General features: G+C 41.7%; 1 protein-coding gene across 6 annotated transcripts in view; it reads left to right on the forward strand.

Annotated features, from left to right (window-relative positions):
* CELSR1 (cadherin EGF LAG seven-pass G-type receptor 1) overlaps positions 1-27,966 on the forward strand; it is a 174,361-nt gene that overhangs the window by 52,617 nt on the left and 93,778 nt on the right. For all 6 annotated transcript variants that reach the window (XM_026868159.1, XM_026868161.1, XM_026868162.1 and 3 more), the window contains exon 2: positions 16,271-16,909. In XM_026868159.1, coding sequence (XP_026723960.1) covers positions 16,271-16,909 — 639 coding nt within the window. The remainder of the gene's footprint in view (positions 1-16,270; positions 16,910-27,966) is intronic.

Below are 27,966 nucleotides of genomic sequence, written 5' to 3' on the forward strand. Positions count from 1 at the left end.
TTACCTCATGGCTCTCCCTGCCAGGCTGGCCGCTCCCTGGAGGGAAGCCTAAAGGCAAACTCACCCCCCCTTTGGGAAGGGCTGTGGGAATCACCCAGATGTCAACCTTAATCTGGGGCTTGGGGTTGAAGCCCCAGCATTTCAGCAGCCTGCTAACCCAGAGCAAGATGTACAAACACAGAACAGACATCCATCCCTTATGGCTGCAAAAAGAAATGGTGGAAGTTTGTCAGGCTCACTCAGAGCATGTACATTTACATCTACATTTGCAGTTGGGACCCTTCCTTACCACATTAACATGTGAAGAAGGCATCAATGACTGAAGCCATTTGTGCCTGCTCTCACTTGCCATCACAGGCAGGTGGTTTCCCATAGGTGCCTCAGAAGAGAGAAAATTTCAGTGCGAATAGAAGGAAGGACTTTGTGGCCACTCTGGGAGGTGGAGGAAGGGGCAGACACATGAGACAAGATGAAACATAGGGGAGATCCGATACTGGGAAATGGAGCCCCACCATGTTGTCAGAGCAGATATAAGTGGCAATGCATCACGTGTAGAGGCAGCAGAGTGATCATAACTGCGCAGAAATCTCAGTGCGCCATGCCCACAGTGAAAGGTGAGCTCTGACAGTTCCCCAGCTCATGAGGATCCTATGAGTCACTACACTACTGCTTTGAGGATTGAATTTGCTTTTGTTGGTGTGACTGTCTCCTTTCTTTCCTGTCTCCTTTGAGCTCTTGTAGAAAGGACTTTCTACCGTTCCGTTTTCTTTGCAAGCTCTGCAGGTCTCTGCATCTGCTTCAACACAAGCATCTGCTCCACACAAGGGCTGACAGGACCCGAGCCCAGGCTGATAGTACTGAACAAAAAATAATATGTCGTTATCCTTGAATGATTAATTTTCATATCTGAATTCATGGTTTTCCCCTGCTTGTGCTTTGCCCCAGTTCTTTACTGACTGTTGACAATTTGCATTTGAAGCAGTTGGCTTCAATATTAGTAGATGTTTTGTGACAGTTTGGGATGCCAAACTGGGCCCTGTTCACCTCCTCAAACATGCATCTGCCTCTTTGTCCTGCTTTGCAAATCTAGCAGCTGAGAGAGGGATTAGCCTCTCTAGACAGGGCTTTCAGAAACAGCTTTAATTAAAGGTGCAGGATGGAGCTCAGTGATCACCTCTGATTACTGGTGCAGATGCTTTAAGAAGAGAAATTAGAGCAACAGCGTATTAAGAGGTGGGTTTTCAGGTCTCAAGCAGTTCAGTCTTTTTAAAGTGATTTGGCCAGATTCTGCCTTCTGGTACCTGTGTGCAAATCTAGAGTAACTCCACTACACCAAAGACATTGCAGAGTAGAGTGGTTGCTTTACTCCTTTGGGTAAAGACTGCTTGTGAGTTCCATGCCACTGAATTCATTGCTCTACTCAGAGAGGAGAGAGGGAAGCACCCTATTTATTTTACAGTGATAAGTGCTAATGGAGAATTATTCTTTATTTCATGCTCGTACAACCTCATAATTGCCACATTATTTGTTACCACATTACTCAACTTCTGCTGGTGATTTGGAATTACTGTTTGGTATTTTCTAGGACGGTATAATCCCACCATTTACACAGCAGTGCACAGCATGCACCAAGTGAGATCAGTACTTTTAAAGTAATTACAGAAACATCATTACTTGATGGGCAAGTTTAAACAGTTGTGAAAGGGAGGTACAAGGTGCGCTCAGAGACCTAAGGAGCCATGGTCTCCAAAGCATCCTGCTCTTCCCAGATGACTCATTAAAATGCAGCAGATGTTAAATGATCATGTATATTAATTGCAATATCCTATCTATTGGCTTTGAAGAGTGTTTGGGTGTGAGTCATGGACATGTACCAAAAAAACCCAAATTCTGGTTAAGACTGTGGATGTAAGGGAAAAAAAGTGTAGTAGGTAATGTTAAAATGTTTCCTCTTTTTGGGTGCTGACTTAACTTTAACCACCTGTTACAGCATTTTCTGAAACCTCAGGTTACCACTGTAGAAACAACATGTAGGAGATGTCTTGAGCCAACTGAGAAAGACAGTTGAGAGAGGTCATTTTACAGAGCTGGAGCTGTTTTAAAGAGCATAGGAGCCTGGTGTCACAGCACAGTTTCCTGTTCACAAGAGCCCCATTCAAAGACAAATGTGAAAGGATTTAGCTATTAAACATGGAGCCGGCACCAGTCCTGGAGCGAGAACATGGAGCTGGATTTCTGTAAGATGAGACTGTGAAATGTCGTCTTTGCCAAACAAGTCTCTGGAAAAGAGGCAAAGACAAATTGGTAATTTTTTCAGGGCTAGAATATGTTATTTTGAGCTTGAATGTTTTTTGAAATTTTACTGCTTTTTTTTTTTTTTTTTTTTTTTTTTTTTTTTTTTTTTTTTTTTTTTTACTTTTAATTACACATACATCCTTAATTTGAACGGGTTTTTTTTAATGAAACTGAAGTAGAAGATATGTGTGGCAACTGGGGAAGCACTTTTAAATTTTACTGTAATGAAATTAGAGTAAGTTAGAGGTCATGAAGGCTTGAGTCTGGCTAAACACACCCCAGGCCACAGGCTTCATGCTTGTGAAGAGTCTCCCCCTACACATGAAATGCACTGTTGGGAGTTCTCTTTTGCTTCGCTGCGCAGCGTAGCTCATGTGAGCTGTCCTGTTCTACCTCTGCCTCCTTGTAGCTACAAATACAGCAGTTTGTTTTGGCTGGGAAGGCAGAAAGATTTAAAAAAAAAAAAAGAAAGAGGAGTGAAAGACAGCTTCTCTGGGGTAATTCTCTGCTCCTCTGGGGGCACTGAGGAAGAGTGGCATCCACCTCTTGTTAGCAGCCGCAGGAGTCAGCTGTTTCAGTGACAAAACATTAGAAGATTTCTGCTCAAAATGTTTTTTCTCCACTAGACACTTCCTGCAGATTCTGCATCCAGCTGTCATGATACTTTTGTGTGCATCTTGCTCTGTGTTTATTTGACACAAGGAATGACATCCGCGTGACAAGTTGTGGAGCTGGGTTAGGTGACAGCCAGGTATCACTGCTGACCACTGCCTGTGCTGCCTCTGACCTGAAGCATGCTGAAGCCCTCTCTCCCCTCCTGGCACACGTTTACAGGAGTTTTGGCTGTCCTTTCCACTAACATTAGCCCATGCTGAGCTGCTGCTGCCTGTGCTGCTCAGGCACCCCGGCAGCCCTATAAACCTCTCCTGATCTGGGTTGCAGCTGCTTTACCTTTCTTCCCATCACCAGCTGTCATATCCAGAGAGAAATACTTCTTTCCATAGAAATACTGAACCTCTACTTCCGTTTCCTAGGAGTCCACCTGTGAGACAATCAAGGGAATTAATGCTTCAGGCAGCCAGCATTGTGAGGTCCTGCAGCTGCAGACCACCATGGATAGGATCTGGCTATCTGAGAAACCCACCTCAGATATCAACAGGTTTCTTGCAGGCTGGGAGGCAGTGAGGAGTTTCTGATATGCCCTGTGGAGAGAAGTAGTGAGTCTGCTCATGTAGGATGTTTGCAGGGGTTATTAACCCAGTGCAGTGACTGGGTGCCCTGTCAGTCTTTAGGAAGCTCTTTCATGAAGATGCTCAGGACTGGCCAAGTACAGAAATATCAGCCTAAATCTAAACAGGGCTAAAGAGGTTTTTGAAAACTGAGGAAGCTTTAAAAAATACCCAAAATCTACTTCTGAGAACTATAATCACTCTATTGAGGCTATGATGTAAGTCTAATTTTATCAGTGGAGAGAGAGTACGAGTGGCTGTACTCAAGGGCTGATGTCCTGTCCATACAGATGACCTCAGAGCTCAGGTGAAAAAAATGTTCTGTGCACACTGAAACAGCAAATCCTTTCTACTAATTAAACTTCAGCAATTATCTGAGCTCTTGGGAAATGACTCCACGGTATGAAGCATCCTGCAGGAATTCAGATAAGCTCTTTGCAGAGTAAATCCTGATTTGCAGACAGCTGCTTTTCACAGCATGTAGTACAGAATTTTAAAAAGTATTTTTAAAAAATAAAATCAGTATTTATATTGATTCAGGGATAATTTTTTATCCCATATTACATGTATACAAGTGGCCGACACAGGGTTTTGCTGTGTTTTATGGGAAGGTGATAGGACCTGTACTAATGCTTGGTGAAATCTCGCCCTTCTGACTCAATGGTTTCTCGGGAGGCCGCACTGTCTTGGAGTCATACCAAAGTACAGTCTGGGAGCTCGGGCTGAAGGCTTCATGTCCAACAGTCCCATAATGCTCAGGCTCTGCTGATATCAGTGGGACTATACGGGTAAGTGTTCCTAGAATGAGGATTTTCATGCTTTCCCTGTATGATTTACATTTTAAGGCTCAACATTAATGGTGACAGGTTTTGAGGATTTTTTCATAGGTTCAGTATTTTATATTTTTCCATAAAATACAACTAAAACAATGAAAAAGAATGCCTTTAAAGATATTGATAGCAATCTATGGCTACTATAATGAAGGAGAGATAAATATTCATTAGACTTTGTAGAAAACACAAGCCTTGAGAAAACCCAGTGTACAATGAAACTTCTTCATGGATAATTTATTCCATGAGAAAAAGTCCTGCTTCTGTGGCACCATTAAGGTCACTGTATGTCCAGCTTTCACTGGATGTGTCCTCTTTTCAAAATGTTCCTCTGGAAATATTGCTTAGGTTGAAAGCGAGGGCTTTGCTACTGGATGTCAGGATATTCAGCAATCTGGTAGGGGCAATAGTTTCAAAGGGATGCCTGGAAACGATTGATAAATTGTCACTGCACCGGTAAAACTTTGTGCTGCACATGATGCAGGTGGCACAAGGAGTCATCGTGCCTGGCTCAGTGGTGGGCATATGCCTGCTGGGTGTTGTCACTCTCCTGCAGTGAGTCTCTGCTTGCTCTTGGATACCTTGACCTCACCAAATACCACTTGTCTGGATTGTCTGCAGCCTTGGCAGATTAGGAAGGAAAGAACCGTCACCCAGAAGAGGAAGACGCAGTCACCCTGCCCTTGGCCAGAAGCATGAGACTGCTGGGCAGAGTCTTAGCCTGGCACGCTCCTGGTCATGCCCTGCTAATCCTGTGGTAAGATCAAGGATGTACTGAGAGCAGAAGTGTTTTCCTCTGTTACACAGTACAGTAAATTCCTTTAAAGGAAATTATGGAAATTGTTGGGTAGCCTTATATTAGTCCTAGAATGCAAAATACTTGTTTCACTCAAATCTGTGTCATACAAAGTGTCTGTCAGAAAACCTTATCCGGTTCTTAAAGAAGTGAATCATGTAGTTATGACTCCATTCTACAGCTCAGCTGAATAGAAATCATTAGATAGGCATTTGAGATTACAGTATCTTTCTGAAGATCAGTGTAGTTTCTGCATTTCACCGGTCGCTCCAAGTCACTGATGTTACCCATTTTATTCTGTTATAATTTAACCTGCCCTTTCTCTTCATTGGCTTCCCAACATGATGTACAGCAATAGGAATCAAGCTCTTGCATTCTCCTAATTTTGTCTGTGGGGCTGCTTTTTTCTCTGGGAAAGTTTTGGAGAGAAAAATACCCACTGCAGGTTCAGGACTGTAGAAACAGGAAACAAGTGCTTTGTCCTTTTTGATCAGTGTCCAGCATACTAGTTCTAACGGCAGGGATCCAAGAATAATCTTCTCAGTTGACCATGCAGCCAAAAACACAATGATCTCATTGCTAGTGGCCAGTGACACGTAGATGGTTAGCTATCAAATGGGTTTTTTTTGCTTTTGCATTGTGTTTTTAAAAGATTGTAGGGGTTGCCTATCAGCAAGGAATCTGGATATTTTTCTATGAATATTGCCAGTGGCTCGTGAGTCTTTCCCAAAATGACAAAAGTTTGGTAAGGTAAGCGTGGTTTTGCCTCTTTATTTTTCTTCTTATTTATTTAAATCTCATGATGCAAGCAAATACCTTTTATTTCAGTTCCTTATTTGCTTAAATTTATTTCTTCAAGTTTCTTATTTCCTTCTTATTCTATTTAACTCAGCAGACCTCAATTAACAGAAGAGAACAGCAAAACTGGTCAATTGAAAATCTAGTAAGAAAAAAGACCTATTCCCTTTGAAACCAAAAATGGGTGAAAGCATGATATTTTGTTGAAGAAAATATTTTCCATTCTAGGGATTTCCAGTGAAGTGAAGCTAATTGAAAGTCTAAATTCTTCAGACTGTGGGAGATGGCTGTATTTTGTGTCAGATCCCAGTGGATGGACCTTGATGCTTCCTATCACTTCTCTTCATTTTGATCTACTTCTCATTAAAACTCTTAGACATTAATTGAACTTGAGAGAGAAAGGGAGAAAATAGAGTTATAAAGCCTCTGAAACCTTTCTTTTAGGACATGAGTCTTACACATGGGACATCTATGCCCCAGTCATTGCTCCCATCAACAAATTTGGTGTGAACTAAAGCAGCATGAGAGTGTTACCCTGCTTGTGCGGGTCCCTCATGTTTGAGCATGTTCAAATCTCCTGGGGCAGAAGGAGTAGCTGAACCAAACCCCCTGTGCCCAGTGCATATGGAAGCTGATACATAGCCATTACTGCTTGTCCTTCCCTGGATAAATAGGCCTCTGTTTTTCCCTTGTATTAATTTGCAAATGGTCATATGTGACTCAAACTACAGAAAACTGAAAAAAAATACATGTATGCCTGAGAACCCTCTTAGTTTCCCAGGCTGTGCTTCAGCAGAGCATGAGCACAGTCAGCAACCTGTTGAGCTACCACAGCTGATTTTTTCTGGTGGTTTTTCAGTTTCAGGGGGCTGAACAAGTTTCTGCATTGCCCAGTATATCAGTAACTCTTTCAGCTGCTATGTAACTGTTTTGAAAGCTTGTCTATAAACAGAAATGAAATCAGAAAAATGTGAGCATCATCTTTTTTCATTGTTCCCTCCTTTGTTTTTCAGTCAAGATAGCAAACCTGAACTCCATCCAGCAGGAAACGTCTCCGTGGTTTGCAGCAAGGAGCAGAGCATATCTCCAGGCAAAAGGAACATGGGAATATAGAGACATTTAGAAAAATAAACCTGATAGATTTCATTTTGCTGATACGGTTTTGAAAGGATCCCTTTGAGGTTACTAATATGCAGTATGGGTGCAAACACTGAAGCAGAGAAGCTATTTCCTTATTGCTGCTCCCAGTTTTGAAGCTTCCAGGCCCCCAGTCCAACTCTTCCCACCCTCTTGCCGTCCCTAAAATCCACTCCTGCTTTGAAACTGCAAAGTGAGAGATTTGAGTGGAGCCCTGGCTTGCCTGGGGAAGTTCTTGCTTTAATTATACTGAGTGAGTAAAAATGTTTGCAGGGGATGTGTAGCTATGAGGAGAATGGAGGCTTTTGTGGTGACTCAGTTGGTTTCTCCCCCAGCAGCTCAGCCAGGCACCCCAAGCGGAGGCTCTCTCTTTTGAAGTGGGGTTAGTGAAGTAAAAGTGTGTCTTGGGGTAAACATGCTGCTGTTATCATACTTTATACAAAATGCATCATTTACTTGAAGACAGTGGCCTGAATGGAGATTACTGCTGGAGCATCCCATGACTGCAGTTTAGTTTGTCTGGTGCTTTCATGGATCTTTAAGAAACCTGTTTCAACTCCTATATTCAGCTGGTTACAGCTGGGAAGGTTGTGTTGCCTATGAATAGCTCTTTGGCTGTGGGGTGAGCAGATGACTGCTCTCCCTTGCCTGGGCTTCGTGCACCCTGATGCTTACCAGCATCTCCCCCTGCCCAGCAGTGCCCTGTCCAAGCCACTGTGGCCACTGCTGAGGTGCACTGCAAGATGTGGATTCAGGCAATGCGAGCCTGCTGGGAAACCATCTTTTAACTATGGACATTCAGCTATGCATTTAATTAGAATGAAAATGTTAATGATATTAAAACACTCTCCCTTTAAAGTTCAGAGAAGCTTAAAAATTATTGCAGTAATTAGGCAATAGTTTTGCTTATATATGAAACGAGATCAAGCTTTATGGAGGTAGTGGAGCCCCCAGCAAGTCAGCCTGTGAATCCATCTGGTGTAGCTATCTGGAGTGGGCTTTTTAATCTGAACAGGTCCGATGAGTGCCATAAAATGCAGTTTCCGTGGACATTAGCATGAAATGGAAACCCACCTCTTCAACTGGAGTTTAAAAGCTATGTTGCAGCTGGTGTGCTGGCCATGGAGCAGCAGCGGGGTGGGCTCCTGGGCTGTGCAAAGGCGCTGGGCAGGGGAGCGCTGCCGGTGACGGCAGGCAGGGAGCTGGCCAGAGCCGCGACACTGGGGCAGGCTCAGCCCCACTGCCCAGCTGGCCGGGCTGAGGAGGAATGCCAGTCCTTGCTAACAAGGAAAACTAACTGAGGCACAGGGAGATGTGCAGAGTCCAAGAAGGAAAATCGTTTTGCATTTTAACTAGCAGGAAAATCTCATCAGTAATATGATCTGGAAGGAGCTGGTTATTAGTCTGCTTACATTATCTTCCCACGTATCATACATCCTTCATCCTTTCTACTTGTGCTTTCTGCTCAGGACAGGGACTTGTTTCCTTGTCTCCCTTGTCACTGCTGCGTCCCTGCCAGCTTCCCCTGCCTGCATCTTGTCCCCCATGTGCACCAGGTACCTGAAGAGCAAGAAGTGATGCTGCAGGAGGGCAGTCAGGGAAGTTAGATGTATTTTCAGCCTCGCTGCAGTCAGAATTGAAGAGTGCTTATTCCTGCCAGCACATCCAACTTGCTTTACTTCCCACCCTCCAGAAATATTCCCCCAGACTAGTGTTATCAACCTAATTAACATTTCAGAATTCTCAGCTTGCATGCGGTGGTTTCAGAAAAGCTAATGTTAATCTTGTACAATGTTGAGCAATCCAGTTGGTATCAATTCATTCTTAATCCCCTATTCAAGCTGCAAACTGAAAAACGTTTATTTTTTTTCTTTTCAGTATTGTGTACAAAGTAAATAATCCTGAACAGCACAGGTCACATTAAAAATAAGGAATTAAATTAATAAATTTAATAAATAAATAAATTAAATAGAAATTAATTTGTTTTTTTTCTCTTGCACATGCTGGGAATTTGCAGTTGCTTTATGGACAGTTTTTCCTCCCACAGCTTGGGTTTTTTTAGCTGTCTGATTTAGCTGGTACTGCACTGTCTGCTGCCAAGGGGACCATGGAGTGAGAGCTGCCATGAGCTTCAAGTCCCAAGTCCCACTGCCCACCCTCCCCAGGTGTTCCAGATGGCCATCTCTGTCAGGATGAAGAGATGACTCATCTTTCAAAAAGAAGTACATGGAAGTTTGATTTCAAGTTTTTTTAAAAGTATCTGCAGCCTCTGAGCATTAGAGGTGGCTTTGCCTGGAAGTGTCTGGACAGACTTATTGGGATCCTTTGCTTGCACCGACCCCGACATCATTTCAGAAGTGCAGATGTGGCTAACATTGCCATGGGTCAGTGCAGAGGCAGGGCACAAGCTGGCACAGCCACAACCCAGGTATGTACCCCGTGTCCTGGGTGGACCAGGGCAGACCCCTCCGCTGCTCTGAGCTGCCACAGTGGCAGTGGGACGGTGCTGGAGGCAGTGTGGTTAATGGTGATGTAGGGAGAGCTGGTCGCTGGTGCAGTCATACGTAGGTGCTCACTCTGTGTAAGTGTGGATCATTGCCTGTCCTCTGGCAATCTTCCAGCCTTGGACTAGTTTAATCCCACACACCTTCTTTTCGTCCCAAAGATATGTTTTACTCAGGACTGAACCCCTATTGCCGGTATGCTTGCATATGCCATGAGGCTCAGCTGCCTTCTCGTTTACCTCACCCTATGATCTAAAATTCCCCCATAACACCAGGTAACGATGTCTTTCTCTCCCTCTTCCTGTGACCCTTCTGAACCCTCTCTTCTTCAAAGGATGATGGGCAACACTGGCCACTATTTTCAAAACAGAGCATCTGCAGAAGGGGGGCTGCAGCTGCTCAGCCTTCCTGGAAATTTAGAGATGTCAAGGTACAGATTCAGACACCTGATTTTAGGAAAACCCTTACAGCCTTTGCAGCTCATACTGTGCAGTCCATCTTGCTTGTTTCTAGTGGCCTGCTCTTCCCTCATCTTTTGCTTTCTGTTCCCGCCGCTTTGGTTTTCAATCCTGAGCCTTTTCCTGGGCAGACTGCTGCTCTTCTTTAGGGTTGCCAGGTCAGGAGTGAAGCTCTGTGTGAGTGCACTGGCAAGGACTCAGGGAATTAGGCTCTAGGCCCAATTTTGGCTGGGAGTGAAGCCCATGGAAGTCAATGGGAATCTTCCTGTTGACATAGTGGGCTTTGGAGCAGACCTGGGCTTCGGTGTTTCAGAGCAGTGGTTCCAGCATGAACCTTTGGCACTGTGTGAGTAATAGATAAATATTTCTATATATCCTTTCCAAAGCCCACAACTTGTGTTGGCAGTCAGCATGGAGCTGAGCCTGGCAGCCTGAAACGAAGGGACAAAAGCAGTAACATAAGCTTCATGTGGCTGAGGGGAATCATTTTCATGTCATTTCATCAAACTTGATATAAAGAAGGAATTGATCGTCAGTGGCATTTCCAGTCCCAAGGAAAGGGAGGCTTTGACAGAATCCATTAGTGCCTGTCTAAGAAATGGTATACACAATACATTATGGAGTGTAATTCTCATGGATGTTACTTTTCTGTTATTGCACCATTTAATATCACTTTTCTCTAGCAAAAGAGACATTTGTACTTTCATCTGTTCCTACCACAAAACAGGGACTACTTAGGGATGCACAGGGGACATTTGCCACTGCCCATCTCTCTGGTCTTTTGCAAAACTAAGGCCAACAACAGCCCCTGTGTCCTTTGACAAGGTGCCCTGAAGACACGCTTAAACTGGGGTCACATACACAGTTTCTGTCCTGAAACACCCCTCCAGTGAGGCTGCTTGATAACTAGGAAGACCCTGAGGTAGGGTCTCTGTAAATTCACAATTATGCCTGTTTTCATTTTCCTTTCTGGTCATGTTTTCTGCTGTTTCAGCAAAGCATCCTAGGTTCCCACCTCCCTTTTCTATGCAGTTTACTTTCTTTCAGGATATTTTCTCTGGGCTATAACCTCCTGAACTTTTCCATAATGTAGAAAATATTTTAAGGAGTTTATCTTATGGATGCTCATAGACTTCTTATTTCTACTCATAGAAGTGAAGCTTTGTAGTGCCTAAAGCAGTGCATTGAAAGGGGTGGTGTTAATACACTGATATTTTATGCATTTTAAATCTGTTTCCATAGTGATAGAAGCACCATGCAAGGAAGGGACTCAGCCCTGCAAGACTTGCAGACTTTCTGAGGCAAACTGAAGCTTAGCACAGGACTATGCATCTCACTGTTATGGACATCTACTGATTTTTTACTTCTCTTTGCTCAGGGAGAAGCATAGTTTGCGTTCCAACTCTGCTCAGACAGCAAGGTATTGCCTGCAGTCTCTGTTCTGCAAAGTGGTGCTACTTATGTGCTACTGTCACCCAAGCAGTGGGGAGGACACTAAAAGTATGACATCCTCATCAGTAATTCAAGGTTTAGTGCTGGACTAGGTGTGTGTTACCTCTCATATGTAAAGACATGGCTGGATGCAATGCAGGATGGAGGTTTGATCATTCCAATGCATGTTACCAAGCAATGGCTGCTACCCATGGGCATACCTGCTTCTTATGAGCTGGGAGGAGCAAGAGGCTATTTGAACCTATAAAGTGTCCTTATTCTACATTTTGCTAGCAAAGGAGCTTGTGTGGCTATTGTAAACTCTGACATTTGTTATTTCCAGATGCATTATAAATCAGAATTAGAATAGATTTGGGTTGGGATATCTATGAAAGAAAACTCTGATGGTAAAGTATTCATATAAAATACGCAGCTTTCATAATTAGCCCTAAGAACTTTGTATGTAATAAGCCAAAAAATGTATTAATTATTTTATTTCTGCCAACTTAACAAACAAAAGAACCTTTCTGGCCAGGTGCTGCCATTGCCAAATAAGCATTTCAGTTAAGCTTTGCTGTGTTTACATTTCCAGATAATAAAATTCTTTGGTTTATGGACTGCCAGAAGATCGAAAGCTGAGATTAAAGTCTCAGATTTGATTAAGTTTGTAAAGGTAATAATGAAACAATGACTGTTTAATCAATACTTAGTTATTAGTGTATTTTGGAGAGGTTCAAGCTTGTTTGTCAGCCTTACCGTCTTCTTTTTACTTTGTAATGTGTCAGGGTGTGTGGTTGCTATTAAATCTTTTCATCAGTTTGATGGAGGATGAGGATGAGTAGTTCTGTTTTTAAGGAGCCTATTCAATAATGACAGTGACACAAAAGACAACAGTCTGCTTTGATTTTCACCTTCTGGAAATTTCTTTTGTAGAAAATGTACCTAAAATAATATTGCCAGAACATAAATTCAGTGTGCAGGGACTGCATTTATTAATGAACACCTCTTCTGTGCAGGCACTCAGCCATCCAGAATCCTTTTTGTCCATTCACTGATGTGTGAGATGCTAGGAGTCTTTTATTTTAATCTTTCCACTTTGTTTTTGATAAACTTGGCTGCAACAGCTTTTGAAATAACCTTTTATGATTTATTTAGGATATTTATGTTGCCTTCATTATCCCACTATCTCAGCATTTCATCACCTACTTCATAGTGTACATGGAAGTGCCATTGTCCCCACTTTACAGAAGAGAAACTTGAGGACAGAGTGACAAAACCCATTGGTACAAGGGTTTTAGGATCCAAGCCCACAAAAAGATGAGTTGGATCCTGTCTTCCTCCTTGTCCCGTCCTGTGTTTCCCTTTTCTCAGGCTGTCTGGGTGGCTTGGACTGATAAGATCCAGGCTGTCCACTCAAACTACTCTTAGCAGGATACTTACACATCCCATCTGCCAGCACGGCCTGTGTTTTTAGAGCTCCTTCAGGAAGACTCCTGCATCCAGCCAGTTTGCTGAAGCCAAGCAGATGATATGGCTGTGAGAACCAGTGACAGCTAAGCCTTGCATATGTGTATGTATTCATCTGTGTGAAGGTCTGCTCCAAAGAGTAAAGTGTAGCCAGAGTTTCTCCTGTGTAGCATCACTTGAAGGGTGTTTCACACCCCTGACTGAAGCCGTCTTGCATCTGCCAAAACATGATAGGGACTTTTTATAGCTGTATTATAAGACCTTTGAAAAATCAGAATGTTAGAGCCTTTTTAACAGAGTAACAGATTGGTTGTGCATGTGTATCAGATAGCTGCATATGGTAGGCATGTCAGACAGTGAAAGGCCATAAAGTATTACCACTCCATAAAACAGTACTTCCTAATATTATTTTTCTGACATATTTGGCAGAAAACATTTGAAACTTTCATGGAGTATTTCACTTGTGAATCTCAAAACACATGTATTATTGTGTATTTAGGGCTTAATTCAATTCTCAGTAAAGATGAGGACAAAATTTCCACTTTCTTTATGGCACTTGTTCCAGCTCTCAAAGTGAATATTGTCTGTTTACAGTAGAATAGATACTAATTTGGTCCCATAAAACCACAGATTGTTTCAACTTTCCATGAATTTGTGAATGAATGGATGATCAGATCCCATGATGCTGCTCTCAGACTTGCTGGTGATATGAAAGAAGTGTTTGTGCAGCCGGCTGCTTAGCCATGCTGCTCTTCTGTTGCCTATAGTACATGCTCAGCTCCTTTTTACTTTATTTTTTATTTTAATGCTCTTCAACAGGGCTGCAAAAAGCCAAATTACCTTTTAAAGCACAACTTCATTTTGCAGCTATACGTCCGTGCCCGATTTTCTTTTGTGCTGCCTGTGGAACAAGGAGGCTGTGTGGTATCTCACACCGGGCTTTTTCCGTGATTTATTAACTGTGTCAGAATAGCTGTTGTGAATGCTGGGAAGCTCTTGCATATTGTGACAGTTGATATTGATTATGACAGTTTGTAGACTCTAGTGTGTTGTCAGACAGTGGATTGTATTTTGTCTTCTTACTATACATACCATGGGCTATAGATCATAGTGTTTTCTTAAGAAAAGGACCCATTGTCCAGCATTCTTGCTTGTATGAGAACTTCTGTAGCATATTGTGCAACAAATAGCAAAATAGTTCAGGCACCCTATGGAACAGGCAAGCGTCAATTGCTTTAAAAAAAAAAAAAAAGTTAATAGTTTGTTCTGCTTCTGGCCTTTCAGGGGAATGAGCTGTGCAGTTGACAGAAGTGGATAAACTAGTCTGAGAATGTCATTTATGAAAATACGGTGGATCCTCTATTATCTGTTTGCCAGAAATCCACAGACCGCGCAGGACAAGCAGGTTGCAATGACAATTTTGGCTACTGATCATTTTTAAAGGTTGCTTTGGGTTTTGATGGAGGCTGAAATTACATGTTTCTAGAATGAGTCTGAGGAAGAGGAGATAAAGATTTCTGCAAACTAGGGAGAAAGTAAAAGCTAGCACGTGAGCTTCTGTGCATGGCACATCAAACAGATCACCCCGAATAATGACCTCTTCTGACTGTTTGGTTTTAGCTAGGCAGTAGTAAAGTAACACACAGGAGAAAAGATTTTTCTGTTTGCCTAGAAGCAGCTTCAGTGTGGAAGAAAGTCAACAACTGAGCTTTTACAGATGGCCTGATCAGGAGGAGGGGGCCAAAACCCATTTGGTTAATTTTGCTGCTGTAATTTACTATATTGCTACTATATTACTGGAGGAAAAATCTTCCAATGATACATTCCTTTTTAAAACAAAGCAGCACTTTAGGAAAGGAGCCATTCTAATTTTTCTGTTCTTGAAAGACCTTTTATAAGACACCACAATAGGTCATAAACTTACACTTTGAGATAACAGACTTTAGGAAAATGACCTCTGGCAATCGAGCTGTTAGCATTTTGACCTCACACTGGGTTTAGATTGATTCAGATGCAGTTTCTGCTGCGACTTTACATTGATGAGATTAAAAACCCATTTTTGCACATACTTTATGGTTTAATTGATATGAATATAATAGCAGGTTACTTGTGAAACTATTATTTCTGGGATACTTCAGGCCAATACTACAGCAGTGATCTGGGATCTAGGGGAACTGGATTCAGTTCTTAACTCTACTGTGGGCCTGATATTGGTCACTCAAACCAGTTCATCTCTCTCATGAGATTAACTCACCCCCATTTCCAGTTGTTTATGAGAACTTAGAGAGGGACATTTCCTATCAGAAGCCAGTCTTGTTCTCTCCTGGAATTTCTAGATCTTGCTCTAATACTAACCATATTTTCTGTAATGCAATCTATATTTTCATGAATCCTTAATGTTAGCAAGGAGGCAGAATTAAAGCAAGTGGTTGTTTCAGTGATGATGCAACTTCCCATTCCATGCCTACATTGAATTTGGATTAATTATAGTGCTCACTGTATTATAATGTTTCATAATGATAGAATGCTCTAGAGTTTATACATTCACAGCACTACTGTAACCTTCAGGATGTACTGAGATTTTACAGTGTCATCTCTCGGTCCAATGTCAGGTATTAGTGCTATATTTATATATTTACAGGTTTTATTGCAGAACATCCACAGCAAAATCAGAAATGCTTTAAAGGAAGGATAGAATGAAAGAGTTTTTAAATGTCTGCTTTTTACTACAGCTATATTTTATTTGATTTTTTTTTCTAATTTTCGTATTTTGAAGAAATTAGGTGTGAGGAATGTAGAAGTTCAAATGTTCAAATGTGAAGATGTGTTTCCTTAGGTGACTTTTATCTAAAAGCTCTGGTCACAGTTCTTTGTGCATCATTCTGGCTCCTTAAGCCTGAGGTCATGCCTGGAGAAGATAATTTTGGTGTTGTGCTGTGAAAAGCAGCAGCTTCCCAGCACCCATTGTAGAGTAGCTGTGACTTGTATGAAGATCTATTCAGTCGCTACCATGAGAGGCCCCTTCCCCTTGGCTCTCCTGGGGCTCTCAGGCTGTCTGTTTGCTCACTAGTCCTTGCCAGTTGTTTGCCTGGGATGTTCTTCGGGTGTTCTGGGCTCTTTGAGATGTCTCTTGCGTTGCAATCCTAAAGAGATTTTGTTTTGTTTTCCTGAGTAAAGGCATTGGTAATCACTGCAGGTTTCCCTCTTCTGTCCCAGTGCCCTGAAATACCTTGCAGGTCCATTTTATTTCCAGGAGACTGCGAGAGCCTCCCTGTCTGTAGGTTGAAGACTGCTCTCTGACATCACTCTTTCTCTCTTCCTTCAGATGGTGTGCACAGCGTCACAGCAGTCTGCACCCTGCGTGTCACCATCATTACGGATGACATGCTCACCAACAGCATCACAGTGCGGCTGGAGAACATGTCCCAGGAGAGGTTCCTTTCTCCCCTCCTGTCCCTGTTCGTGGAGGGGGTGGCAACAGTGCTCTCCACCGCTAAGGATGGCATCTTTGTTTTCAACATCCAAAATGACACGGATGTCAGCTCCAATATCCTGAATGTGACTTTCTCGGCTTTGCTCCCTGGTGGCATTCGAAACAAGTTCTTCCCCTCTGAGGACCTGCAGGAGCAGATCTACCTCAACAGGACCCTGCTGACCATGATTTCCACGCAGAGGGTGCTGCCCTTTGATGACAATATCTGCTTGCGCGAGCCCTGTGAGAACTACATGAAGTGTGTCTCTGTCCTGAAGTTTGACAGCTCGGCCCCATTCATCAGCTCCAACACCGTCCTGTTCCGCCCCATCCACCCCATCAATGGGCTGCGGTGCCGATGCCCCCCGGGCTTCACAGGTGACTACTGTGAGACAGAGATTGACCTCTGCTACTCCAACCCTTGCGGAAGCAATGGGCAGTGTCGGAGCCGAGAAGGAGGCTACACTTGTGAATGCTACGAAGACTACACTGGTATGTGTTTATCTTATCTTTGACCCATGATTTATATGTTAGACCATCAGTCAGGCCAGCTCTGTGTCAAGCTGAAATTGCTGACATTCTTAGTCAAAGGGAGAAAAACTCCTGGCACTGCCGTCTGGTCAGGAGAAGGCTTGTGAGTGTCACATGTCACTTAGGGTAAGTCCCATATCTCTGTGTATGCATGGTGGTAGGAACCATGCCTTGCTCCAGGTCATGCAGGGTGTCCAACAGCTGCTGAAGCAATTTGCACTGTGTGAATTTCTGCTCAAAATGCTTTATGCAAACATATTTCTTCTGCCTGGAAGGAAGACAGTGAGACATATCCCTTGGCTCATGGTTTTGAATGTTAATGTCTTCCTAGCCCCTTAGCAGTTCCCTCGTACCAGGCTATAGTGGGGATGTGCAGCCTCGGTAGAAGGTTATCAACCCTTGGTCATCAACAAGCACAGAGCATGAGGATGGTTCATGGTCCCAAGAAACTACAGTAATACACATTAAAGGGAAATACTTCAAGTCAGTTCCAGTTTGTAAATATCCAGATAAACCCCAGAAGGATGTAGCAGCTTCCAGGCCTGTCTCCAGCAGCCTGCTGAGGAACATACTTTGCCTCATCGTGGACTTGACAGCTAATAAAGATCAAAGTGCTGCTTCTCAAATACTCCTGAGAAGTTATGAAAGAATATTAGCTGAATGTTTTCTGGTACTTCTGTAAAGTCAGTGGGATTATTTATGTATTTCACTGACGTGCTGCCGGCTGTAAGTTACCCTGATGGCTCAGCAATGTCTGCTGTGACCTCTGCAAACAAGGTGAAGCAGAGGGGGCTGTTCCCAATGCTGCCCCTCACCGCTGAAGTTACAAAAAAATTGAAAACATAAATTATTTAAGTCTCCATGTAAAAAAAAATCTATATGATGTGTATATGTACTGGGCTGGATCCAGCCCTCTAGATGGAAGGGTTTTCCTTCACTTTCTGTGGCTTTTGGCTCTAGGCTGTAATTAAAAATGGGATAGTGGAAGGAGTCAGGAGTCAGTGAGCAGGGACATGGCAGCAGCAAGTGAACTGGGCTTCCTCCAGCAAGGGGGACAGGAGATGCTCCCTGAGATCAGAGCAGGGCTTAGGGCAGCAGAACCTTCCTAAGGAGATGCAGATGAACTTTTTGCCTAACTGTTGAAACCCTGAATAGAGCTGTGAGATGGTTGGGATATTTGGTCTTTGTTGAGGAGTGGTTTTCCTGTCAGGCTTCTCATGAATGAATTCCACAGTGAAATACATTATAATGTCCTTTATCCATTAGATACAGCTAATGCAAAATATGTGCAGCACTGGGCATGACAAAGTAGGTTTTATGGCCAGTTTATTTCATGTAACATGTTTATGTACTATTATACTGTGAATAGGAATGGTTATAAGTAGCAAGTTTCATTAAACAAAGATATGAATATAAATAGCGTTAATTCATCCATGTTAAGACACAAGGTTTTGGAATGACATGCATTCCTACATCACATTTTGAGTGTCTCTTGCTAGGAATCTTCAGGAAAAAAAGGCTAAATATCCTTTAAAAATGAAAGAGAATAATCTTATATTAATAATTGATGAATGTATTTAATAATTAACACTGTAGTCAGAACAGACACTGTACATATTTAGAGGAGAGGCACCATATTATTCATACAGAAGGAAAGATTTGATCTGTAACTGTATTTTCAGTGCATAGTTGTTGGGTTAAAAATTAACTATCCTTCTGCCAGGATATTAAAGTGACCAGAAGTTAAGGAGTGAGCACTGTTTACAGCCCTGCTATCTTTAGGTTTCAGTTAACTAGACTTCGGTGAACTACTTTATTCTTTGGAACGACAGTTCATGTCATAATCATAGTCAGGTTGGCCAGGGGAAAACACACCCAACCATGATCAAGAGAGCTCTGGAATCCCTTACCCTGTAAATTGATACAAATATTATTGAACATCACTGTTTTATTGCTGAATGAATCCAATAGAAATTTTGTATCTACTCTGTTGTTGGCTTAGGTTACCTTAGTGCCTTTAGGCTCCATGTTGCATGACAATGTTTCTTCCATCAAACCTGACACACTTGCCCACATATGGTGGTCATTAGTTGGCTGATTTCCATCCCCTTTACAGAATGAGGTAGAAAATGTTATCAACAAATAATCTATTACCAGAAAAATTTGATGAAGATTCATTATTGAATCTTACCCCAATCTCCTTTAAGAACTGTTACTTTAGCTATGAGTTTTGTCCTTTCTTTAACTATGTTCATATCCATTTGCAAGTTCAGTTTGTATCTATTAATCATAATACTCTGTTTTCTGCTTGTACATAAATATTACTGTTTACGATGATCCAGATTTTATATCTATTTAGTATTTAAAAGCATAGGTTGGTTTCAGTAACAGCAGTGTGTATGGGCTCATGGAATGCAGCGATCATAAATCAGAATGAGCAGAGAATTGTTAAGGCTGAAAGTCAGGAGATTCTGGTATTACTGAAATGTTACCAGATTAACTCAGTGTAGTGACATACCAGTATGAGGTACTTAGGAATCTTTGAATTAATTGTAAAAGATGAAGTATGAATGGTAATAGTCAATGAAGTGCAGTCTGCTCTGGGAGCTCTCATATTTCCATTTCCCAATTAAGAGCCTACGTAGAAAAATAATTACAAGGAAATACGAAGATCTGTCATCTCTCTGGGTAGATATACTGCAACTCGATGAGAAATCACTACACAATCATAACCCTGTACTGAATCTATCCAACTGGTCACCTATTAAAAATATAGCGTTTATTTCCTGTAGAAGATAATTATGTCCTATCTTAATTGGATGGAATTTCCCCCCATTTTCCACCCCGCTTTGAAGCCCTCCATTTGTTTTGATGTAATTGTTAGTCATTTATACATGATGAAAGTTTCTCTGTCTTCAGGAGTCTTCTGTTACGGGCACAAAGGTAAACTGAGCTTCTACAAGATATATCTGAAACCTGATTACTGGCTAGTTTGGGGTGATTTGGAATTAGCTTCACTTCCTGTGATGTAAGGAGGTGAGTGAAGAAGGACATATATTTTTAATCTTGTTTTTTTCAGAATAGTGACCCCTCTAACTTATTTTTTTTTATATACAGTTTAGTGTAGAGACGTGAACAATGTACACACTAACAATTGTGCCATTGATGGCAGGGCTATGTGCATGGCTAAAGGGTTAAAGGATGTAATTTAAGTTAAGCAAACAAATTTAATGAACTTGAACACTGTGGAAAGCCTGTGTAATTTTTTCAGCTTTATATCATGTATCTTTGAGCGCTGCAGAAGCAGCTAAGATGAACTATAGGTGAAGGCTTGGTACAGAGCTGGAATTGTATGTACTCCCCGGGGGCAAGCCCCTGAACAGCAAATGCATCATGTCATCCACACCGGGTTTGGAAGCATAGTTGCCACAGTGATTCCCGAATGAGCTGTACTTCCAGCTCCATCCTGGTGCCTCCTATAGAGAATACCACTGCGGCTGTAAGTCACCACCTTTATGGGCCCTGCCATGAATGGGTGCCTCCTGCCATCGCTGGGTCCTCCTGCAGCTCTTGCCGCAGTTCAATGCCCGCAGTCCTGCTCAGCAGCCACTGCGACTGTTCCCTACAACTGTGCTCCCAAAAAGTAAATTTTAATTGGCGCAGAACAAAAGCACTCCAATGGGATAAAAAAAAAACCAAACCAAGCCCTGAAATAAGGAAGAGATTTAATGTTCCCACAGTTCTCCTTAGCATACGGCATTCTCTCTGCCTCTTTGCTACATAACCCCTAGCAAGGAGTAATTTATAGGGAAAAAGATCATCAGAGAATTTCTCATATCCTCTGCATCTCTCCTTGGATTTCACTTCAGAGAGGGGAGAAATCTTAAGTGGTTGTAAATCTTCTAGTAATCAAATACAGCAATTAGAGATCTTTTATGTGTTATACTTTTTCCCTCCTAATTCATTTTTGTGATACCATATTGACATGAGGAATCATGACACTTAATGTGGCCACTGTGAATTCTGACTTTGTGTCATGAGAAGGTAATTATAGCTGTTTTCACTGCATCGTGCCAGAAGTCCCTATTCATTTTGTTGAGCAAGTTTGCAGCATTTGGCTCTTGCAAACATATAGCAGTAAAAGTACATGTGAAGATTTGCTTCTGTGTTATCTTTGCTTATATCCATTCTTCAGATAGTAATTTCCCAGCTTGGTCTGATACCAGATTCTCATTTTTCAGGCCAGAGAGATTTATTTGTGAGAATTTCAGCTTTCAAGTAGAGAAATCTGGCAGCCAGGGTAGCCGTAATGAGTGTTTTATCTTGGGCGAGAGGGTCTGAAATTCCACTCTTGGTTACACTTTTGCAGCTCTGCTGGAGCAGTGGGACCACAGGTGTGTAACAGCCAAATCCTGTACAAAAAACCCACTTAATTTGGTTCCTTCAGGTTCTTTACTGCATCTTTAACTCCTTGTTTAGCTTATGAAAGGCCATGTGTTTGTGACAGCATAGCTGAACAGAGATTATCCTCACAGGGCTGTGGGGCTTTGCAAGCACTTCCAAACACTGTGACCAAGTTTGACGTTAATACAAAACTCCAAATAACAAATTCTGTCATTACCAAATGCTCCCATAAATGTAGGGACATTGGCCATGATATGGGACAGCTTTGTGGGTCACCTTTCTGATACCTCATTCCAATGTTAAGGCAACACACTGAAGATAAAATGCTTTGTATCATTGCTGCCTTAAGTGTCCCTTAGTCCAGGTCTACAAAGCTATGCTACTGGATGCCAGATGCTTTTATATAATAAAATGATGAAAACAGACTAGGCAAGGTCTAATACTGTAAAAATTAGTATATTAAATTTCAAGAGTTTAAATATAATTACAGTTATTAGGGTGCTGGGCGATTTGCACTATTTTCAGAATTTAAAGTGTGTCTAATTTCCCATATTTGTGAAAAGTCTTATCAGCTTTTTTATTAAGTTTTTCTGCTGATTTTGGATGCAGGAAAAGTCAAGGAAGAGCACTATCAGCCTATTAATAACTTCTCTTGTTTCTCAGTGCCTCAGACAAGAATACCTGGTTGCCTTTCCTTGAAATTTCTGTATGGCGATACTGTGAGAAAGCTTATGTAGGGTGGTTGCTCCCCAGTGGAGCTCTGTATAACACTGGAGGTCTAGCAATTCTTCATCCTTTTCAGCAGTGCTATGCCATGCTGTTGTTTAAATGTTTGTAGTGAAACTGAGTCTTCATAACTGCAACACAATTTCCCTTTGATTGCTGTGGGCCTGTCACTCTCTGCAGCTGAGAGAACTATTAGTAGTACAATTAGTACTCCTTAGTTTTGTTCTCTGCTCAGATGTCCCAGCACAGTTTTTTCCATCAATCTTTGGTGAGGAAAGCCTTCCTCTGCCTTTATTGAATAGGCAGACATCTCTGCTGGTGTAGACATGGCAAGCTGTGTCCCTGTCGTTGGCAGCAGTTGTGTACAGATGGGTACCTCTGTTTCCTCCCAGCCTGCGGCCCCTTCCAAGCCCCCAGGGGCTCACAGCGCTTGGGCAACTGGCAAGGACCTCATAAGCGCTGCAATGGATGGTCCAGAAGCAGAGCTTAACTCCTCTGAACATTTTTCAGAGCACAAACGGTGCAAAAGCTGGAAAAGCCTATCGTTTTCTCTTTTTATGATCTTCACCATTCAGCTATGTACTGTGAGACACAGCATCTCATAAATCTTACTCTCAGTGCTTTGAAGTTTCCCCATACGACCATTGCATTTGCCCATGCCAAAAAGCAATGAACCCCAGATGTTGTCTCATGAGTTGACTTAATATCTAAACATATAAGGAACCCATACAACCTATTCTTTGCAATTAGCCATGGATAATAAGTCTTCCATTGGCTATTGGGCAGCGCATGCAGCATTTGAAGAGCATAGCAGTCAACTGTGATACTTCCTTTCCTTTCCTTTTTAGTGTGCTATCCATTTTGTGTCATGAATTTCTGTCCTGGTTTCAGCTGGGATGGAGTTAATTTTCTTCCTAGTAGCTGATACAATGATGTTTTTGGGATTGAGAATGAGAATAATGTTGATAACACACTGATGTTTTAGTTGTTGCTGAGCAGTGCTTACACTCAGTCAAGGACTTTTCAGCTTCTCATGCTGTCCTGTCAGTGAGGAGGCTGGGGGTGCACAAGCAGCTGGGAGGGGACACATCCAGGACAGTTGACCCAAACTGGCCAAAGGGTTATTCCATACTATGTGACGTCATGATCAGTATATAAACTAGGAGGAAAGCTGGCTAGGGGATTGCTGCTCAGGAACAGGCTGGACATTGATCAGTTGATGGGGAGTGATTGTTTTTCATTTGCATCACTTGTTTTTCTTGGGTTTTATTTCTCTCTCTTTGTTATTTTCCTTTTCATTGTTATTATTAAATTATTTAACTGTTCTTATCTCAACCTATGAGTTTTCTTACTTTTACCCTTTCAATTCTCTCCCCTGTCCCACTGGGGGGGGGCGCGCTGTGTGGGGCTTAGTTACTGCCTGGGGTCAAACCACAACAATTTCTGAAAATAAATATTAGTTACTGATATTCAGATTAAGAGGTATCACCTGGCAAAATTCTTGCTTTTGGGTCTGTATATATTGTCAGAGAACTATGACTTCAGATAAATACAAGCTGTACCTGTACAAAACACTTTTAATTTAAGGATTCCTGTGGACTCTGCAAAAGTTACTCACAGCAAAGGAAGCCTCTAAGACATCCCTTTGAGCACAAGGGTGCTGTCCCCCTCACCAAAGGCATGGGAAGCTGAGGCACAGCATCTTCATCTCTTCCAGGTCACATAAAAGCAGTCACTGACAAGTCCAGAGCAGCTGAGGCAGGTCCTCTGGGCCATTCCTGGGCTGCCCATGTCTGGAAATGTGGGGGAGATCCCCATGAAAGGCATTTCTTTCCTGACACGGACTCTCAGCAGAAGCCTGCATGCCCACTCACCTGCTGTGAGATTTGTTGTGCTTGTTAAAATGGGTCCTTGCTTGGTTTTGTGGCAAGGCTCACTGTTAATGTGTGCAGGGATGGGGCCAGTACACAACAGCCTTATGGCTGGACCCAAGTGATGCTGGGTTGGGCCTGAGGCAATGGCCCAGATAGCAGAACTGCATGACTACTTGCTCCAAAAGATAACTGAAACAATAAAAACAGAGTAAAGTTACATTTTTATATAATACAGTCAAAAGCTGAAGTCTATTAAACTTTTAAATATTGTCGTGTTGATTATATTCCTGTCCATGTCACCAAGTCAGTGGAGATGGATGTTGGAAATCTGGAGTTTATATTAGATTCACAGGACTCACTGAAGAGGTCTACCACTTCTGTAGGTGGATTTTTATTTGGAGGATATGTCCTTCAGCTAATCTTCAGTCTATGCTCACTTGTCAGGATGCAAAAAACCTTTTCTAATTGGATTATTGTGGTATATTTTTTGACACTTTATTTCTTGCATGGTGTAAATGGCCTGCAGCCTTCACATCAATCTGCTATGCTTTTTCCTAAACCCAAGCAAAGAGTTATCACATTATCCTCATCTTGATGGGCATAAACTAGCTACTGTTTAAAGTTTGAAAGTTTCCCCAGTCATGTACGAACCCTCCCTAGCCCCCATCCCAAGACGCTGAACGTGAGATGATCTTTGATTCAGCTGAACTGCTGCAAGTGCTGGGGGTTCAGATGCCTCTTCTGCAGCCTTGCTTCTTATCCTCCTTGCCCGTGGAAATACTTGCACTGATCAAAGTCCTTTGCTGTCATGTGGAAACCCAGCTACAGGCTTAATGTTTTGTTTGTTCTTTTTAATCAGTTTTTGAATGGTTTGACAAGAGTGCTATTATACTGGGTGCTCCCGCAGTGGAGGTGTGATGGGTGCTTTGTAAAATCAAGCAGCAGATCACACACCAATCGCTTAGCCCTGGCTTCAGAAACTACCTTATTAATTCACCAATATACTTACAAATTCAGCTCTTTCAAACAGTTCAGGGTCTAGGAAATCTTCCTTACTGATTAAAGGTTATCTTCTTTTGCTTCTCCTTAAGATGACTGCATTGCTGGCCTGTTCTCTTCATTTAGTCATTCCCCTCACTTGTCACCTGCAGAGTTTATCTCTGATGATTTTACACTTTCTCTCCCATTGTTGATAATTTCAAGTAGCACACAGTTAAAATAGTATCCAAAGAACTTGGGCAGTAACCTGTTTGAGGATGGTTCCATGCTTACAATTAGATTTTTACACCTACTTGCTATTAATGCCATTGATGTCTGTTAGATTACATTTCAATATGAAGATCGATTCTTAATTGTGGGCTGTATGGTATGAAGTCAAGGAGCTTGCACACATGAGAGGCCCGTGAGCACACACTGCAGGGTGACGGTGTTGCAACTCTTGAACAAGTGCAGCCCCGGTTCTTCTACAATATAGGCATTTGATACTGAGCTGTAATGGCCAGGTATAATCACAGGATGGTTTGGGTTGGAAGGGACCCTTGAAGATCATCTAGTCCAACCTCCCTGCCATAGCTAACATTGGCTTTAGTCTCCTTTCATTAAAGTCAAATCTCGTTAAATCCCGGATGTGAAAATAACATATTTGACCCTGAAGCCATGCCAAGCTAAGCTCGTGTTTGCTGTCAGGCAGCTGGCTTTACATGAGCAAGGCAAACGCTAGCCTGTCGTGGGTACCTGCCTACTTGTGGCACCTGACCTCTCCTTCCCACCTCTTGGCAAGGAAATGTCCGATGAGTATGATCTTATCAGTTAGTGGTGTTCAGTGGGAGAGAGATATGTACTGAGCACCTCAGGCTTCCTGTTGGCATTCTGGTTAACAACACACCAGTCTAAATATAGATTTCCCTTTGTTCTAGCATACGTGAAATCTCTTTTATTGTCTTTAATCTGTTGTGTATATATTTCTTTCTAAATCATCTTGGTCTGTCAATTTTCAGCAGCTTTTAGGCCCTTGTACTCATGGGATTGATGGGATTTCTCTTACCACACTTAAATGGGAGTCACAGTTCTCCCAGGCTTTTAGAAAACCTTCGTTATAATGCATTTGCTTATCTTCATTGATATAACTGGGGGGGGGGAAAGAAAAGGTGGAAGGTGGAGCATATTTACACAAAGTGGAATTATTTGATATTATAATTTTATAGTTACATGTAAAACCCCTCCTCACTGATGTAGCTAAATTCCCACACACTATCATAATTGTGAACATATATATGCATTGCAGAACATCAGTCTCGGAGAAACTACACACACTGAGGTTTGTTTTAATTAAAATATTTTAAATAGAAGCTTATTAAACAACAGCCAACTTCTCTGTGACCATATCTTACAACTGTGTTTTTATTAACAGCCCAATTAAACCTTGTACAGCATAAAACTTTTTTTTTTTTCTCCTCATAGTTTAATGTCAGAAGGATTAGCTGGATAAAATTTTAAGCCACACAAATGCATTCTAATAGAGCCAACCATACACTTGCAAGGTATCAAAATAGACCCTTTATTAGACTACCATTTAAGTGGGGTTTTTTTGCCAATGGCTAGGTGTCTTGGTTGTTTTTTTCTCACTGAAAATAAATCAGATAGGGAGAAAGGAGAAGAGAAAGGAGGAGAAAAAACCCCCCAACAACTTGCCTTTAAGTTATTTGTGGAGAAGATAAAATCATAATGAGATAGTATTTTCTTCCAATATGTCTCATGTTCTGGAAAGCCCCTCACAGTGTTCATAGTAGATCAGAGGTGAAAGCTGAAAAAAATTCCAGGAAGGCTGGAATTAAATATTTTAGATCTTCCAAAACAAAAAAGAAATATTACTTCCAAGGAACAAGGTAATGGAACTTCTTTTCTCCTGACTTTAAATACAAAACTGGGAAACAGAACTGGGAAGCCCCCTTACAATTCAGTAAGACTGAATTATGAAAAACATATTTGACTTCTGTATGTGTTTATAATTCTCAAGTTAGGCATTTTTATTTTCATCAGTAGATAAACAGCAGGAAAGTGGCAGAAAGAATGGTTGGGTGCAGAGATGAGGGTATCAGGCTCATGTCCTCTTAGGGAGGAAAAAAGTATAAAGTAGTTTCTTGTGTGTCTCTTTTTTGTGTTATGGTGATTGAAAGCTTCGACAGTTGAGCACCAGACTGAGGCACTTAGCCTTGCACATCAAGATAATTACAGTTCTGCAATACAGTTGTGCAGAGCATGGTGGGAACCACAACTTCATTGTTGTTGCAAATGCTCTTTTGTTGAGAGCATCATGGTTCAGTGCCTTCATCCCAGCCCCTGGTCCTCCTGGGGCTGGGTTTTGTTCTGTGACCTGCACTGTACAGTGCCCCTGAATCACAGCTTCTCCAGCAGTCATCAGCCCGAATTTAACTTTTCTAAAAATCACGATGAAGATACTTTACTTCAGGCTGTCTCTCAAATTCTCCATAGCTAAGCATATGAGAGCTATTATGCAGAATTTTCCAATATAATAACTATAAAACATATTTTAATTAGATAGAGCCACCCAGCTTCAAGGGGTCAGCACACTGATGTGCGTATTGTAAGAAACACTATTACAAAGATAAATGTCTTAAATTAATAACTAAACACAATATAGATCACCCAAGAAAGTATATTAACTGTAACAAGATGGTAATAAAGTGACTTTAAAATAAAGCCACATTTTACAAAAAGACTGAATTTTAATCTACTAAACCATTGTAAAAAGAATTAAGTACAAACTGTAGAAACTGACTGGATTAATTTTCAATGACTCTGTTTAAAAATATTTTATAAAAAGTAACTTCTGAAGTTCTACCTATTATGTAGATTTTAAAAGACGTTGATTTTGAGATTTTCTGTGTAAGATGTATGTGACATTACAAGGCCTTTTTCAGGAGTCATTAAGAAAAAGTCAGCTTCCGTGATTAAGTTGCTTTTTGTTTTCAGTTCCTGACCTGTTTATGAAAT

The sequence above is a fragment of the Athene cunicularia genome (assembly GCF_003259725.1).
Source record: "Athene cunicularia isolate RWA chromosome 1 unlocalized genomic scaffold, athCun1 chr1_part2, whole genome shotgun sequence".
NCBI lineage: Eukaryota > Metazoa > Chordata > Aves > Strigiformes > Strigidae > Athene > Athene cunicularia.